The sequence below is a fragment of the Bos taurus genome, chromosome 17 (genome assembly GCF_002263795.3).
Source record: "Bos taurus isolate L1 Dominette 01449 registration number 42190680 breed Hereford chromosome 17, ARS-UCD2.0, whole genome shotgun sequence".
Classification (NCBI taxonomy): Eukaryota; Metazoa; Chordata; class Mammalia; order Artiodactyla; family Bovidae; genus Bos; species Bos taurus.
In genome coordinates this window covers 11,322,090-11,340,158 of record NC_037344.1, presented here as the reverse complement: position 1 = coordinate 11,340,158, position 18,069 = coordinate 11,322,090, and the positions used below count along the sequence as shown (strand labels likewise).

At 40.4% G+C, this 18,069-nt stretch overlaps 1 protein-coding gene across 4 annotated transcripts in view; it reads right to left on the bottom strand.

The window, feature by feature from the left end:
• Positions 1–9,762, bottom strand: part of TTC29 (tetratricopeptide repeat domain 29) — a 277,080-nt gene extending 267,318 nt beyond the window's left edge. For 2 of the 4 annotated variants that reach the window (XM_005217505.5, XM_024977370.1), the window contains exons 1-4: positions 9,660–9,747; positions 8,817–8,863; positions 2,055–2,152; positions 156–239 (exon numbers count right to left, since the gene is read on the bottom strand). In XM_005217505.5, coding sequence (XP_005217562.1) covers positions 156–239; positions 2,055–2,146 — 176 coding nt within the window. In that variant the 5' untranslated portion in view covers positions 2,147–2,152; positions 8,817–8,863; positions 9,660–9,747. 4 annotated transcript variants of the gene reach the window in all.
• Between the last annotated feature and the right edge of the window lie 8,307 nt (positions 9,763–18,069).

The window sequence follows — 18,069 nt, the reverse complement described above, 5'->3', positions numbered from 1 at the left end:
AGACGTGACTTCTCACTATTTAATACGAGCTTTAATTTTTAAATGCCATGTTCCAGCGAAAAAATGAACTGCACAGGAAAATTGAAATTTCAACAAATAATCAAGACAAAAAAACAAACTTTATATTAAAGTACCTTTAAGAGGTATATACTTACGCAGCAACCTCCTCTTTTGACAATCCTTTGAAATTCACCTCCAAATAATGATCTATGTCATCTTTTTCTTTGATCAGTTCAGACCTAAATGAAATGGAAAGAAATAATAAAGAACTGCCTTATCGAGGTGAAAAGCTACCAAACATAAAATGCCACCAGGAGAACAGGAATATTCAGGGTATAATATCTTAGATAATAAATGTTCTGCAAGAGCTACAGTTAGGCTCTTCATTGATAATTTCAAATTTTTAACTTTCTTGAATGGAAAAAGGGAAGAATACTGAACTCAGTGTGTAAACAAATAAAACATCAACACACTAAAATAGTCTACATTCTTAAATAAATGGGGTTTTCTCCTCAAAACTTTTAAGATCTTCCATTTTACTTATGTTCTCTCACAACCTTCCAGCTACAGAAGTCAGATTGTGTTCAGCACAGTATCGTGAACTAAAAAACTCCTATTTGATACAAATGTGTTGAATTTATTCATTGAAAACATAGAATTTCACTCTGACATTCTGTTCGAGTGGTTTTTAAAAATCACACATAAAACTCAAATTACTATTAAAAGTTCAAGCTGAAAGTGATTTTAAGAAGACTTTAATGAGAAATATATTACACATGTAATATACTCATTCTTCATACCCCTTGCACCTTTAAGAATAAGCAGACTATTAACATATCATACAACTGAAGTACAGGATACACAAGTATCTCTTTTTATTCAGAAGCTAATGGAGAATGTTGATTAAAAAATTTGCCTTAAATGGTTATGATAAAAATGTTTTTCTTTAATAAAAAGAATTCAAAGGTTTTTTTCTTTAAAATCTGTCTTATCCTAGGGATGTGACACTGAGTTATGGTTTTGTTCATGTTGAAAAGAAAACGTAAACTCAGTTATTACAAAATGACAGGAAGAAGAAGCTAGCTTTTTCAGATTTTGCAAATATTTCACATTGCCCAAAAGGAAGATGGAAAATAAGAATGTATATACTGAAGTTATGCCTCTATCAAAACTGTTGCTTTTCAAATTATTTGAAAGTAAACTTACAATTTTCTGCAATTCTATTTTACAGTTTCTACAAATTTAGCTGAACGTATTATTTTGGTTCAGGGGCTTTGGTCTCTGCCAGAAATACCAAAAATGAGGTATGGTCCTTCTTCGAACAAAGCAGTCTCATAATACTTTGATCATTATGCCTTGTAGGAATTGAAAGGCATGCATAAAAAGATAATCAAACCTACATATGCAAATTATTTATGTTGATAAATAATATGTGCATAATTAAAAATCAATAAAACTAGAAGTGGAAACTTCTAAGTAACACAGTCTTAATTAATATGCATAGTTACAATAAAAAAACATCAAGTTCCTGCCCTGCAGGTTTTCGGCCCGAGAGGAAAACTCCCTGAATTCAGCAGTCATTCACAGGCAGAGGAGGTCTGATGTATTTTCAAGCTCTAGGATCATTTCAGGCGCTAAATCATGCCCACTAGTTTACCCTAGGAGTAAGACTGTGTCTTCCTTCCTCCAAAACAGAAATCAGGATCCGGACCTTGTGGTTTAGATGCTATTCAACTTTCACGCCTAGAGCTTCTGCTTTCAATTTTTCCACACATATTTCAAAAAGGAAATGTATTTCCAAAGCTTTGCAGGAACCACAATATAATGGCAGTAGGAAATAAAATGACCAAATGAGCACTTGCCTGCTAAATAAATATATTCTTAATCTTTGAATAAGATTTATCAATCTTTCTGAAACAGCAAATTTGAATATTCTGAATATAGAAATGTACTTTTGTCTTTAAACAATTTTTATTGTTGAGATATGTTACTGACATTTTTTACTGCAAGAAATTTCTTCTGTAGGGAAAAAAAAGAAAGCCGGGGACACATACCTTGGTTTTGTTCTTGGTGAGCACGGCAGCTTCTGTCTAGCCAAGGCCGTAAGCTTTGGGCGTGTCATGGGCAGCGGGGGCAGGGTAGTCATTTTGGACTGCCAAAAAAAATAAATAAACAGAAACGGTATTTAAACAGTAAATCATTCAAAGAATCTTTTAAGACATTATTAGAGATCTAGTCAGTCATCTGAGCTGAGAATGCCTCTGCATGTAGATCTTTAGCTCTGTTATTCAGGCATGAAGCTCAGTGAGTGAATTCTGCAGGTGGCTTCTCTCATTATTTTTCTTACTATCTGCCTTTTGGCCAATTTACTACGTGTCTGCATCTCCACCACAAAGTAGAGAAGAGAAAATCTGATAAATGTGTTGAAGATTCAGACAACTAGGAGCTTTGGTATGGGTTTTGTCAGTAGAGCTGGTTGCAATTAAAAAGTGAAGATTTTTAGGGCAGCTATGTATTTCAAACACTCATGCTTTGCTCTCCTGTTACAAACAATAAAAATTGTTCATACTTGGCTGTTTTCTAAAAACTTTCTCACAAATAAAGGCTTTCCCTTAGAAGTGCTAAATGCTAAGAACAATTCTCAACAAGGAGACAGCTGGGCATATATCGGGAAAAGATGAAAACTCTAAATCAAAAAGAAACATATGCAACAATGTTTGCTGCTGCTGCTGCTAAGTCGCTTCAGTCGTGTCCGACTCTGTGAGACCCCATAGACGGCAGCCCACCAGGTGCCCCCGTCCCTGGGATTCTCCAGGCAAGAACACTGGAGTGGGTTGCCATTTCCTTCTCCAATGCATGAAAGTGAAAAGTGAAAGTGAAGTCGCTCAGTCGTGTCTGACTCTTAGCGACCCCATAGACTGCAGCCCCCCAGGCTCCTCCGTCCATGGGATTTTCCAGGCAAGAGTGCTGGAGTGGGGTGCCATTGCCTTCTGTTTGCAGCAACACTATTTATAATGACTAAGATGTAGAAGCAAACTAAATGCCTATTGAGCAAAGAATGGATAAAAAAGAAATGGATAAAGAAGATAATATTCCATGCATAATGGAATATTACCCAATCATAGAAAAGAATGAAATAATGCCATTTACAGCAACAATGGATGGACCTAGAGATTATCATACTAAGTGAATAAGTCAGACAGAGAAAGACAAATATCATATGATATCACTTATATGTGATATATGTGGAATGTGGAATCTGTATATGTGGAATCTTTTAAAAAACTATACAAATTACCTTATTTACAAAATAGAAACAGACTCACAGATGTAGTAAACAAACTTATGACTACCAAAAGGGAAAGGGGGGAGGAATAAATTAGAAATTTGGAATTAACAAATACACATTACTACATATAAAATAAATAACAGAACCTACTGTGTAGCACAAGGAACCATATTCAATATCTTGTAATTACCTATACTGGAAAATAATTTGAAAAAGAGTATACATATATTATATGTATACAGGGGCTTCCTTGGTGGCTCAGATGGTAAAGTGTCTGCCTGTAATATGGGAGGCCCAGGTTCAATCCCCGGGTTGGGAAGATCCCCTGGAGAAGGAAATGGCAACCCATTCTAGTACTCTTGCCTGGAAAATCCCATGGACAGAGGAGCCTGGTAGGCTACAGTCCATGGCGTTGCTAAGAGTCGAACACAACTGAGCGACTTCACTTCACCTCATACATATATTCAGATATATATAACTGATCAAAACTTTGCTATATGCTTGAAACATTGTAAATCAACTATACTTCAATTTAAAAGTGTAGTGGTTTAAAAAAGATTGCTTAAAACAACAATCAATGTATTGCCTTTCATTTTATGTGGGTCAGGAGTTAGGAGAAGGCACAGTGGGGATAGCTTTTCCCTACTCCATTTTGACTGGGGCCTCTGCTGAGAAGACTCAGAAGTTTAGGGGTAACTCAGTGGTGGGAAACAGGAAATACCTATAAGGTCTTCACTCATATATCTGGTGGTGAATGCTATTAGCTGGGACCTCAGCTGGGGCTATCTCTCAGAACACATACATGTGACCTCCTCATATGGCTTGGGCTTCCTCTTAGCCTGGCAGCCTCATACTTCTTAAGTGGTTGATCAGGGCTAGAAAGGCAAGTACCCAAAGAAAAGCCAAGTGGACGCTGTATTCCCAGGGTCTGGCTTTGGAAGTCACATAGCACGACTTCCATTGTGAAAATAGGCTGCCTAGATTTAAGGCTAATGAAATAGACTCACCCACTGAGGGGAAAGCATTGAAGTCACATTGTAAGAGGAAGATGCGGGATGGATGGCTATCTTTGGGAAGTGCTATATGCCACAGTGGAGAAAGTAAGTGAGCCATAATGAAGGTAGATCTATAAAATCAAGTTATCTAAATCTTACTCCAAAAAGGAAGAAGTGTGGGCGTGATGCTGATGGACTTATAGTGGAAAATTGTCGCATGTTACAAGCACTTTCAGATACAAAAGAACGCACCTTCTCCTGTTGGAGAGGCATTCAGAAGACCACAGCCTCTTGATTCTACCACCACTATCTCCACAAGTTTTGACCTCTACCATTTGACTTCTACATCTACCATTATGGGTCACATACCCATAAGCAAGGCTCATTTCAGGTTCTAAATCACTTCCTCCAGTATTTGTTATCTGTGTGACCTAGGGTAAATCACCATCAATCTGGGCCTTAATCAACAAATACGCATTAAGCTACTACTTTTTGCCAGGTACTATTTTAGGTACTGAAGATGAGGCAGTGAACAAAAAGACAAAAATCTCTAACCTCACAGAATCTATATGATAGGGTCAGTAAGGTGGGGAAACAGACAATACACAAACAAGCAAAAATAACACAGAAGATCAGATGATGATGGGATCTATAGCTGAAAATCAAGCAGGGAACTAAAAAGGACCCAGTGTTCACCAGTAGCCAGGGATGAGTAGCAGCAGAAAAATATGACATCAGAGAAGTTAAGGAGAAATTTGGTGGTGTTCTGATGATATGGGGTCTTGAAGATTACCATAAAAAACTAGGACTTTTACGCTGATTGGAGGCTTTGAGCCCAGGAGTGACAGTTTGACTTCTACCCTGAGAGGATGACTCTGGCATCCCTTTTGGACTTGGACTGCAGGGGGCAGAAAGGAAGACATGGAGACCAGCTGGAGGTTGCTATGAAATCTGGATGACAGAGGATGGTGGTTTAGGTAGAGGTGGAGAGAGAGATGTGGTCAGACTCAAGGTAGGACTGCCTGTGGCCTACAGAGACAAGATATTCCTCTAGAGCTGTGTACAAAGCCATGGCAAGATGGAGGCTGGAAAAGCAATGAGATTTGAGGAAAAGTCTTTTGAAATTCAGTGTGGAAATAGGCAGTCTAGTGTTTCTGAAAAAAAAAAAAAAATACCTTGGCCTGAAAATAATTATTTGCATAATAAAGAGAAAATTCTAATGGAGATAAGTGTCATGTTTTAGATATAATGCGTGTGTGTGTGTGCTCAGTCACGTCTGACTTTTTGTGACCCTTTGGACTGTAGCCTGCCAGTCTCCTCTGTCCATGGGGTTCTCCAGGCAAGAATACTGGGGTGGATTGTCATTTCCTCCTCCAAGGGATCTTCTTGACCCAGGGATCAAACCCACATCTCCTGTGTCTCCTGCACTGCAAGTGATTCTTTACCACTGAGCCATGGGGAAAGTCTATAGAATCCTAATATTGCCCAGATTATTAGTGTATGACATGATCCTTGAAACATAAGGTCTACTTATTTTTATACAGTTATAGTTTTAAAGCACTCAGTCTAAATAGCAAATGTCAGTCATCTCCTCCAAAACAAACATTTAAGAAACATAATGTATTATATGCCATAACTTCGTAAGAAAGTTACTTAACTTTTTTGTATATAAAAATTTGTATTTTTCTGATCAGATGTTATATCAACTTGTTGAGTTAACTGGATAAACAGAACTTACTAAATGACAATACTGTATAGAACATGTAGTGAGAAGTTAAAGCTAAGGCAGAATTAGACCTGGTGAACAGATTTAAAGGGCAAAGGCTCCCCAATCCTACTCCTTGTGAGCCTGTTTCAGAGAAGCTGCGAAGACTCTGGATTGCAGAGTCCTCAGCTGTTATGGAACAAATCAGAGCAAATCTGGGCCATCTCAGCTCCTAACCCAGACCTGTCTGCCCCAAGGGGATTTGGAAAGGGAAAGAAAGGAAGCTTGTTCTTGATTCAGTCTGGACATTCCTTCCCTGACAAATGAAGACTCTGTTCTGACAGCCCCTATGCTTACCAAAGGCATCAGGCAAAGGTGATCTCTGCATAATCTTAGGGACCTTTGAAGGGTTTCTCAAGGAGCTTCAAAACCAGAAAAAGGTACTTGCAATTTCTTCAAACACTAGGAAGACCCAGACACGTGCACACAGTGGGACCAAATATACTTCCCAGGTGGCACCAGTAGTAAAGAACCCACCTGTCCATGCAGGAGACATAAGAGATGCAGATTCAGTCCCTGGGTTGGGAAGATCTCTTGGAGAAGCAAATGGCTACCCCCTCCAGTATTCTTGCCTGGAAAATCTTATGGACACAGGAGCCTGGTGGGCTATAGTCCATGGGGTCACAAAGAGTTGGACACGACTAAGCAACTTAGCTCGCACACAGAGGGACCAAACCCCAGAAACTCAGTGCCATCTCATGTATTCCAGCAAGGCGTGTATAAGCCTCCCAAGAGCTGACCTACCAGGTTGTGATATAAAATTAATCCTCACTGATGTTTACTTGGGTTAGACCAGTTCCGCTAGAAAATACAAGCATCTAATAAAATCTTATGCACATGTTAGACGTGGAGAGGAAGATGTCTTCTTTGTCACACAGATCAACTGTGATTTTTTTTTTTTAATCTGAGTCAACGTTTCCAACCATTAAAGTTTCAGCTGCCAGTTCCTTCATTTTGCTCTCCTCTGATCTAAGAACATTAGCAGCAGGAGCACCTTTACTCTTAAATTTAGTTTAATGTAAGTATCGCAAGCCCTGCTGGCAAGCCTCAAGGCACAACTCTGAATGGGGGGTGGTCAGAGCTGAATGATAAAGCGGAAAAAAAATTACTAACTGTGTGCTGGAAAAAATATCCTTCAACCATTCTATGTTGAAAGTTTAAGCTCAAGGTTAGGGTGGAATGTGACGGGCTCCCTTTGCTGCTCTAAGCCCCACATCCTCCCTAGCCTATGCCTGTTGGGAAAGGGGGATTTGTTTTTTACAACCCATACATGGCTATGTAAAGATATTTTGTTTTACATAATAGGTAGCTGTTGAACCAAATTTTATGACAGACATAATATTTGAAATGCATCAAATATGTAAAAGGATCCTGTAACATATTATTTTCCTATCTAAGTAATCACCATCTCTTTTATGTCTGATCAGTTCAGTCTTATTTCTGCTGAATGTTCTTAGAGTAGAAAATAGCTGCATTTTAGCATATAGAAGCAAACCAAAGGGAAAAAAGTGAGAAAAAATGCAAGCACACGTAGGGGCCTGTCATTCCAGGCTGAAATCATACCTGTTGAGTGAAGAAAGCCTTTTGTTCTTTGTTAATATGAACAGTATCATTTTCCTGGTGTGGACTAGAGAGTATTCCCTGCTTTCTAGTGGGCTCCATCCAGAAGGAATGGGATTAGTGCTGGGAGTGGCTGATCTAGGCCTGAAGCAGAAATGGAACCCATCATCCTTCACAATTGACACTTTATCAGGGTCCTCCTAGCTCCACACCACACATGATGGGTGCTACCTCAAGATGGGTACCTAAGGGAGAATAATGAGTGGTACTTCCCTGGCTGGTACCCAAATGAGCCTAGCCCTAGGAGGTCAGGGTGAAGCTGTCTGTTAGGGGACCCAGAGGCAGCTCCCCCAGTGCTACCAAATGGGCAGAGTACTCTAGGCACCACAGGAGCCGAGACAAACATCAAAAGGTTGCCCTCAGCCATTCCACTGTTGGTATTCAGAGGAGATTTGGTGGATTCTTTGATCTCCTGGTTGGCTCCTGTATCACAGTTACAATCTCTAAGTTTGGCCCCCACATGCAAAGACAAATGAGAATGGAGAAATACAGGATGAAAGGTTTGAGAGAGGTGGATCAGGCTGAATGTGTCCCATGGTGTGAGTTTAAGTTTCTGGCCCCCAAGTAAAATTCTTCAAAGAGTAACCCTCTTTCCCCCACAATCCCCAGAGATACCCTTATCAAGAAACACAAAGGAAGGGGAAGCCTAGAGTTGTATAGACACCGGCTACCTGGGGAGTAACTATGTTTGAGGTTGACCACTATCTCCAGAATTCAGTCACCTTGGGGGGAAAAAGCTGAAATGTGAGAAATAAAACCAATAAACACACAGCAAGCAAAAATATCATGTGTCATCAAGAGAGTTCAAAATAAATATGATTTTACTATCATCAACAAGATCATCGATAAGAATTGGAACTTTTCACATTATCACCACAAGCTCTTTTACTATGAAAGTTTAAAGAAAGCTACAGAAGAAATGTCAGTAATCTGCTCCTGAACAGAGTAAAAAAAAATCACATAAAATAAAAAGTCAGTAAATGTTTATCCCTTGTATTTTCGGACACATTTAGCACTCTGTGAGAGGTAAATAGGTTGTAAATAAATAGAAACCACACATTTCCTGCTAACTGACATGATTGACAGTTAAATCAAAACTTAAAGCAGGAAAAGTGTTTGAAAGTGGGCCATGTTTCACTCGACTTACATTTGGAGATTACTGCTGAAGGTCTCTCCAGGTTTACAGACTTCAGCCTAAAAATTTGGAAGCAAAGAATAATAGCAAAGAAGAGAAGAGAAAAAGTTAAAAATTAGTCAACAGACTAACTAACTCCCCTCACTGCTTCCAAATCATGGAATAAGATTTATTCGTATCACGAAACACCAGGTATCTACTTGTCGTTATATAAACTTAAAAAAAAAAAAATCTTGCTGTGACAGCTGACTTATTATGTCAATGATTAAAGATGCAAACCATAAAAAAAAAAAAAGTATAGCTCCTATGGGAGAACCTAATCACTAATTCAATGAAAGATCAATACATCTGAAATACTATTGATATATTCTTTTGGGACTCTTTTGTGACCCCATGGTCTGTAGCCCGCCAGGCTCCACTGTCCATGGGGTTTTCCCAAAAGTCAGACACGACTTAGCGACTAAACAAGAACAAAAATCGATGTATTATATAAATATGACATTAGGGATAATGTGATCTCTCAAACTTTGGTTATCTACCAAAACTGAGGGCATCTCAGTTCCTACCCAGTTCTAAACAGGACTAATTAATTTTTTCCACTGCCCTCAAAGGGTAAACTGGGCGGTGAGGAGAGAGCCTTTCTGTGCTCCCCCTTCTATGCATTTCTTGAAATAAATGGCGAGGGCCTTGGCTTAGTAAGCTTGCCGCTCACTGACTGAGGAAGGTCTGTATGGGTCAGAGGAGAGACTGCCTGGAAAAATAACCCGTCTTCTTCTTGGAGTCCGCCACGAATCTCGATGGATTGGTCCTGGGGAACAACTCTGGTTTTCTGTTCCGCCGAAGTGTGTCCCTCACCCGTGGCAGGTGCTGGGCGCCGGCGCTGCCCTCTCCTCCTGCGGTGGTTCCCAGACACAGCGGAGCACGCGCATCGAGAGGACGCAAGAGCGTCTCCTGGGATACAGAGAGAGCGGGACGGGACGGAAGGGGGCGGGGTTAGGCTAAACTGAGATTCTGGATTGGTGCAGCTTCCACTCTCCTCGGACTCAGGGGCGGAGCCTTTTAGGGGTGGGGCCTAGTGTGCGCAGTGCTGGGGACGTCCACGGACCCGGCAGCTTTTTCACGCCAGACGGCTCTCAGAAGTTAGACAGCTCTCAGAAATTAGTTCACCTTATCCAAGAGGCCTCTAATTTGCCTACCTGAATCATTTCCCTCTCGGCACTGCATTCTCAATATTTTGCAACATTGCCCTATCGTCCACGCATTGACAGAAAAACGCTCAGCTTGGCGTTCAAGACCCCCAAGACCCCCACTTTATCCAGCTGGATAAGTCTTCATTCTCATCTTCCTCAGCCTCTGTTGCGCTCAGAACCATTTTTTTTCATGTCCCACGCAAACAACTTTCCCAATCCTGTCTTCAGATAGAGAATCCAATTTTGAGTGGTGATGAGCTAAAATCTCAAGGTCTCTTTCATAGACTCTCCCCGTGTTCTGTCTTTACATATATATTTTAAAACTTCCTCTGAAAGTTTTAAATAAAATTTAACTTTTATTTAAAATTTTAAATAAAATTTAAATAAAACTTCCTCTGAAAGTTTTAAAATAAAATTCCTCAGAATTTTATATCTACACCCACTTAATGTCAGCCAGTTAATCGCAGTCCAAGGTTCCACCCCTTCTCTCACATGTAAATATAAGGAAGTGAACTTCTGGCTCATTGTCTCGTACAGATAGAGGGCAAGACAGTGAAGCTTGCTGCTTATTAATCCGCAAATATAGATGTGCTGGAAAGCTAAGTTTTTATTCATTGGCTACTGTCACGCACTGTAAGAAAGCGAGTCAGGTGTACTGCTCACACCATTCTGTTAATCATAAATCGATTCTATTTGGACTACAAGCATAGCAACCATAGCCACACTTTCATTCCAACATCTAATTTGCTGCAATAAATTACTAAATTACATCCACCAAGTAAATTTACATTATATTGAATACATTCAATCGATCACTGTGACTACCTGTGACTGGGCTCCATGGGACCCCTCAAATTCTGTTCTCATGAACTCATTTCTCAGTTTCCAGAAACATCTTAACACAGCTCCACAGGTGACTGACTGTGAATTCTGTTCAAGTTCTTCCTGCTTTTTCAGTTTTGAGGTATGTAAATTCCATGCACCTTCCTTCCAGCATGAGGCTCTCCCAGTGTGGCTTTCTGGGAGGTTCCTCCAGCCTCTTTGGATTTATTCCTCCTGTTTGCTGTTTTTCACTGGCAGTTCTTTGGTTATTCTCTTTCTCCACTCCTTAGCCCGAGAGTTCATAGAGCTAAGGAGCTCAGAGAATGTTATTTGTAAGTGACAGAATCCTGGCTCAAACTGGTTTAAGCAAAAAATGCAAACACTGTTTTCTGCAACACAAAGATGCCAGCTTCAGGTGTAACTGTATCTAGAGACTGACCCTTCTGAAAACTTTGAGGACTCTACAACAGCCTCACAGAATTAAACTCTCTCTCTCTCTCAACTCCTTCCCCTTAGACCTACTTTCATTATTAAAAGTATTACTTTGCATGAGTTGGTTTAGTCACTAAGTTGCGACCCCATGGGGACTGCAGCCTGCCAGGCTCCTCTGTCCCTGGGATTTCCCAGGCAAGAATCCTGGAATGGGTTGCCATTTCCTTCTCCAGGGAATCTTCCTGACCCAGAGATCAAACCCAAGTCTTCTGTACTGCAGGTGGTCTCCCACATTGCAGGCAGATTCTTTACCAACTGAGCTACCAGGGAAGCCCATTACTTTGTGCGGTGCTTGGTTTATATGAGTAAATTTCCACTGAAAGATTGGGATCTCTTTAAGAGCAAAGAGCTCTTATTTTTGTCTTACTTTTCTCTGAATTCCCTGGAATGGTACTGGAGTTCATATATAGTATGTGTTCAAAATATTTTTTAAATTAATTGAACGAGTAACAGAATAAACAGAGGTGCCTAGAACTGATTCTTCCATATGTAATTCCTCTCATTACTTCCTCTGCCTTCCCCACCTAGAATTGGGAATAATGCCATAGTCTTTCCAAGAAGATGAATGCATGGTTTCTTGCTATACCCCATTGGAAAGAACTTTATCACATTGTCATCTTTAGCTTCAAGAGCAGCTGGAAAATATGATCTTTATTTTGAGTAGTCATATGAATGCTAAAAATCAAGATCTTCAACTATGGAATTTAGAAAATAAGGGGGGGATTCAGCATCAGTGCTAAAGACATTGATTCATATTTAAGAGAGAAGGACTGTATCTCTGTGTAAGTTTCCTTCTTGTTTGAATAGGACTCTTCTCCAAGTTTCTTCCTTAAGTGAGAGTCTCCATAGCTGTGGATAAAGTGGGCAAGCTACATCTCCTTGAGTTTCTTTTAGGATGAGAACTTAGAGAATCAGTGCTCAGGCTGTGTCCTCTATGCCAGAATAACAAGGAGTCCACCTGGAACCTAAACTTCCCCTTGAAATTTCACTGAAAGTCTTTATTAAATGTGCTATGGTTTAAAGGGCTCCTTTCTGCTCTCTGCCTGGGGGTGAGTGTGTTACATAGGGTGTTGAGCAGTTAAACTGTTTCATGTTCAGAGTTTCCCCCTTATTTTCAGCCCCACTTCTCCTACTCTTCTTCCCCTGTAGATGCTGAGCAGTGACACCAGGGTTTTGTTAGAAGATTATCCTCAGCCACTTGAGTGCTGTGGTTTTCTTTACTATCTTACCTTTCACTCTGCTCCCTTCCACTGTGTATCTTCTGACAGTTTTAAAACTCCCTCATCCACGGACAGTTCTTACCCTATTTTTATCACTATTATTAATATTATTGTTTTAGTTACTTAAACATTTTTATTAAAAGAGATAAGTATATGTGCTGTTTGTCATCCTCTGAACCTTTCTTAGGAATGGAATACTAAATTAATACTAAATACAAAGGGAAAATTAAAGGGTATAAAACAGAGGAAGAGAAAATATAGAACAAGTGTAAAAACTGGTGAAAAGTGACAAGGAGGCCTTGATGAACTCATAATAGCCAAGTCACAAACTACCTGTCTTAAATTTGTAGTAGAAAAATGAACTAAAGTAATTTTCTAAAAATCTGAATCAAATTAACTTATTTGTATGTGGGTTGGTTATTAGGAATCCTCTGTCATACACTGTCATTTGTGTGCAGCCTCTACAAGAGCTTTTGTGTACAACCAAAAATTTGCATGTGGCTTGGCTGTTATTGCATCCTTTTCTTATTTCTGAAAGTGTGTCTTAAGAAAATGTCAACTTTCCACTAGACACAGTCCAGGGGGGCAGATTTAGGTATTCTATTCTCCTCTAGCCAAGAAAGCAGAATATGACATAAGCAAGGCCAGTTTGGGGCTTGTTAGATCATTGCTGTAGTTTCTACTTTCTTAGTCTCAGAATCTGCATTGATTCTTGCCAGTTCCAAGTCCTGATTTTTCAGATCTCTGTCCATTCCCTTTTGTTCAATTTACAGTAAATTTTCATTAAAATAAGCCCCCTACATACAAATGAGTTCCTTTCCAAGAGTACCTTCGTAAGTCCAGTTTGTTCCTAGGTCCAACAAAGTTAGCCCAAGTACCCAACTGACAAGATCAGCATATAGAATTGTACTATAGTAGGTTTATAATACTTCTCACACAAATAATACATTAAAAAACAAATATACACACACAGGAAAGCAAACATTATTAATCCTACAGTATGTGTGTGTTAGTCTCTCATTCGAGTCCGACTCTTTGCGACCCCATGGACTCCTCTTTCCATGGGATTTTCCAGGCAAGAATACTGGAGTGGGTTGCCATTTCCTTCTCCGGGGTATCTTCCCAACCCAGGGATCGAACCTGGGTCTCCTGCATTGCAGGAAGATTCTTTACTGTCTGAGCCACCAAGGAATCTTGCAGTACAGTTCAATAGCTGGCATTTATTACCAGGACCCAGAGAAGGCAATGGCACCCCACTCCAGTACTCTTGCCTGGAAAATCCCATGGACGAAGGAGCCTGGTGGGCTGCAGTCCATGGGGTCGCTAAGAGTCGGACTCGACTGAGTGACTTCCCTTTCACTTTTCACTTTCATGCATTGGAGAAGGAAATGGCAACCCACTCCAGTGTTCTTGCCTGGAGAATCCCAGGGACGGGGGAGCCTGGTGGGCTGCCGTCTCTGGGGTCGCACAGAGTCGGACACGACTGAAGCGACTTAGCAGCAGCAGCAGCAGCAGCATTACCAGGACCAGCAACATCACTGTTGGTTTTTACACTTGCTTCTGGACTTCCTGGGCTTGAAATAAAGATAGTGCACTACTGTATTCTATACAGTACTGTACAGTTAAGTACACAAAAGCACAACCACTTGTAGATGATACACACATGTGACAATGTATGCAGACACGTGAACTAACTTATGTGACCAGACATGCGAACATACATTCACATCTTTCAAAGTTCAAAACTTGAAGGTTCGTATGTAGGGGACTAACTGTACAGTAAAATTCTATTCATTGGGATTGAATTCTAACTGATAGAAATATTGGTACTAGTGGCTGGATAGTGGGAGATGGTCTTCAGGAAAATGTAAGATTCTTGGGATTGGCCATCTACATTAATGTGAAAAGTAATGAGGCTTTAGTTCATAGTTTTGTAAGGAAGCAGCAAGCTGTGACAACTTTTGTGAAACAGTAATTATCAACTGAGATTATTTGTAATCAATGTTCACTGAGAGTGAAACTCCAACAGATCATGGAGCTACCACCAAAGGGCCTCATGAGAAAATGAGGAATTCAAGCATTTGAGGATGGGTGCCTGCTTTTGAAGACACACTTCCCAGGTGGTGCTAGTGGTTAAACAAACAAACAAAAAAACTCCTGCTTGCCAATACAGGAGATGTAAGAGACACCAGTTCAATCCCTGTGTTGGAAAGGTCCTCTGGAGAAGGGCATGGCAATCCACTCCAGTATTCTTGCCTGGAGAATCCCATGGACAGAGAAGCCTGGCAGGATACAGTCCATTGGTTCTCAAAGAGTTGGACACTACTGAAGCGACTTAGCACAGGTACTCCTCTAACAGCTGTTGAAACCCTACATGGATACATGGAACGCATGGCCAGAAAATATATATATGTACAAACAAGAGAATGACAAATTCAAAATAGTAAGTTCTGTTCTCAAAACATGGACTAAAACCCTTTATATAATCATTCTGGAAAAAAGTCAAGTGAGTTATTTCCACTAAAAGTTGATTTTGCAGCCAGGGACGAGCTCCCATATGGATGTTAGGGCATTCATGAGAAAAGAGTGGCATTTTACCAATGGAATTGGGATCACAGTGGCATATTTGGAAGATTCTGAGCAAACTAAGGTTGGATTTCCCTCTGTAAGAATATGTAACATCTTCCACTGAGGTGTATTTGCTCAGAAAATGTCCTTCCTTTGTCTGAGGTAGCTACTTTCCCTTGCTTGAAGACCATGTTATTTCTTTGTCCAAGGTCGTTTCCTTGAAGAAAAAGTAGCTTGTGGACTAAGTTCTTCCTTATTCAACATCTCATAATATTCACAGATCTATAATTAGAAGTATACCCCATCATATCCTGGGGGACAAAAATGAAAAACTCAAGCTCTGAGAAGGCTCATGTGTACACATACACACACACACATAGGGAGAAATTGTTAGTTTACATTGAAAAAACCTCACACACACACAAGGAGTTTGCTAGTTTATGTCAGCCAAACTCGAGGTTCAGAAAACGAAGATCATGGCATCTGGTCCCATCACTTCATGGGAAATAGATGGGGAAACAGGGGAAACAGTGTCAGACTTTATTTTGGGGGGCTCCAAAATCACTACAGATGGTGACTGCAGCCATGAAATTAAAAGACGCTTACTCCTTGGAAGGAAAGTTATGACCAACCTAGATAGCATATTCAAAAGCAGAGACATTACTTTGCCAACAAAGGTCCACCTAGTCAAGGCTATGGTTTTTCCTGTGGTCATGTATGGATGTGAGAGTTGGACTGTGAAGAAAGCTGAGCGCTGAAGAATTGATGCTTTTGAACTGTGGTGTTGGAGAAGACTCTTGAGAGTCCCTTGGACTGCAAGGAGATCTAACCAGTCCATTCTGAAGGAGATCAGCCCTGGGATTTCTTTGGAAGGACTGATGCTAAAGCTGAAACTCCAGTACTTTGGCTACCTGATGCGAAGAGTTGACTCACTGGAAAAGACTCTGATGCTGGGAGGGATTGAGGCAGGAGGAGAAGGGGACGACAGAGGATGAGATGGCTGGATGGCACCACTGACTCGATGGACATGAGTCTGAGTGAACTCTGGGAGTTGGTGATGGACAGGGAGGCCTGGCGTGCTGCGATTCATGGGGTCGCAGAGTCGGACACGACTGAGCGACTGAACTGAACTGAACTGAAACTCGAGGTACATTGTTTCTCCTTCAGAATGGAGTTTGGGGACTCTTTAATGAAAAAGGTGAAACAATAATATTATAAAGAATAAAATTGTCAAGATGGTTGTTTTTTTTTTTTTTTTTTTGTCAAAGGCTCTAGATTCCACATGCTATTTTGGGTGACTAGGTATATTTTATTTAATAGTTTCTTGGTTTAGTTAATGACTATCTGGCCAACTGGAAAGTAAGTTGTGTTGCAAACTTACTTTTAGTTTACTTTAAAGGAAGCAACTTGAAGTCTTTCAGAGAAAGGAATGTTAAGATACAATATTATATGTCTCACCTCTGAACTATGTTTCCTAAGAAAGTCCTGAAAATTTTTCCTTCACAAACCATTTATGGAGGAAAATGCCATAGACTCTGTAAGTTCTCTACTAAATTATTTCCCAATGTTAAGAGTGCTGGTGGGAAATGTTATCATGGAAATGAGTACCACGGCTTCAGTGGAAATGCACTGTTTCCAGGGTGAGGGAAATCAGGTTATTACAGCTCAATGGGAGATTGGGTATATTCACCATGACACACAGCCACGCTGCTGTGTTCATTAGAATGACCTCACCTACAGAGATCTGTGGCTGTGATTCATGACATTGCTTGGAATCAAACTAATGAATAACCATTTTACTTAGAAACTGATTTCTATGAGAAGAAAAAAAATCTCCTAAAGCTGATAAACACAGACCTGACTTGAGCTACCAAAATGGAGAGTGGAAAGTACTGGTCTCTCTTTATATCCCAGGATTAGACCCACAACCTCTTGAATGAAAGCTCTATATGTACCTTGGGGTCCAGAAATAATACCACGATGCACACTATGAATTTCTTTTCTTCCCCTCTGAGATGATTACTTATTTAATTAGGTAGCTACAGTGGCAAAAAGAATATGTCCAAAACTTTTGAGCTAGACACTGGACACTAATTCTGAGCTAATGCTATTTTTTAAGGGTGAAAAACACCATTATAAACAGAGTTAGGGTAAGTTAATTGTTTTTCTTTTTAAGTTCTAAAGTAGGCATAGAGACACCAAGCCCATGTTATGATTATTCCCCTTACATTTGTAAATATATACAGAACAATGGCAGGATTTTTTTTTAGTGACTACCTGTAAGAATTGATGCTTTTGAACTGTGGTGTTGGAGAAGACTCTTGAGAGTCCCTTGGACTGCAAGGACATCCAACCAGTCCATTCTGAAGGAGATCAGCCCTAGGTGTTCTTTGGAAGGAATAATGCTAAAGCTGAAACTCCAGTACTTTGGCCACCTCATGCGAAGAGTTGACTCATTGGAAAAGACTCTGATGCTGGGAGGGATTGGGGGCAGGAGGAGAAGGGGATGACAGAGGATGAGATGGCTGGATGGCATCACTGACTCGATGGACGTGAGTTTGAGTGAACTCCGGGAGTTGGTGATGGACAGGGAGGCCTGGTGTGCTGTGATTCATGGGGTCACAAAGAGTCGGACACGACTGAGGTGAACCGGACTGACCTATTAAATAAAACTTACTATGATAAGAGACAGACATCCTGGAATGTGAAGTCAGGTATGCCTTAGGGAGCATCACTACGAACAAAGCTAGTGAAGGTGATGGAATTCCAGTTGAGCTATTTCAAATCCTAAAAGATGATGCTGTGAAAGTGCTGCACTCAATATGCCAGCAAATTTGGGAAACTCAGCAGTGGTCCCATGACTGGAAAAGGTCATTTTTCATTCCAATCCAAAAGAAAGGCAATCCCAAAGAATGTTCAAACTACCGCACAATTGCACTCATCTCACATGCTAGTAAAGTAATTCTCAAAATT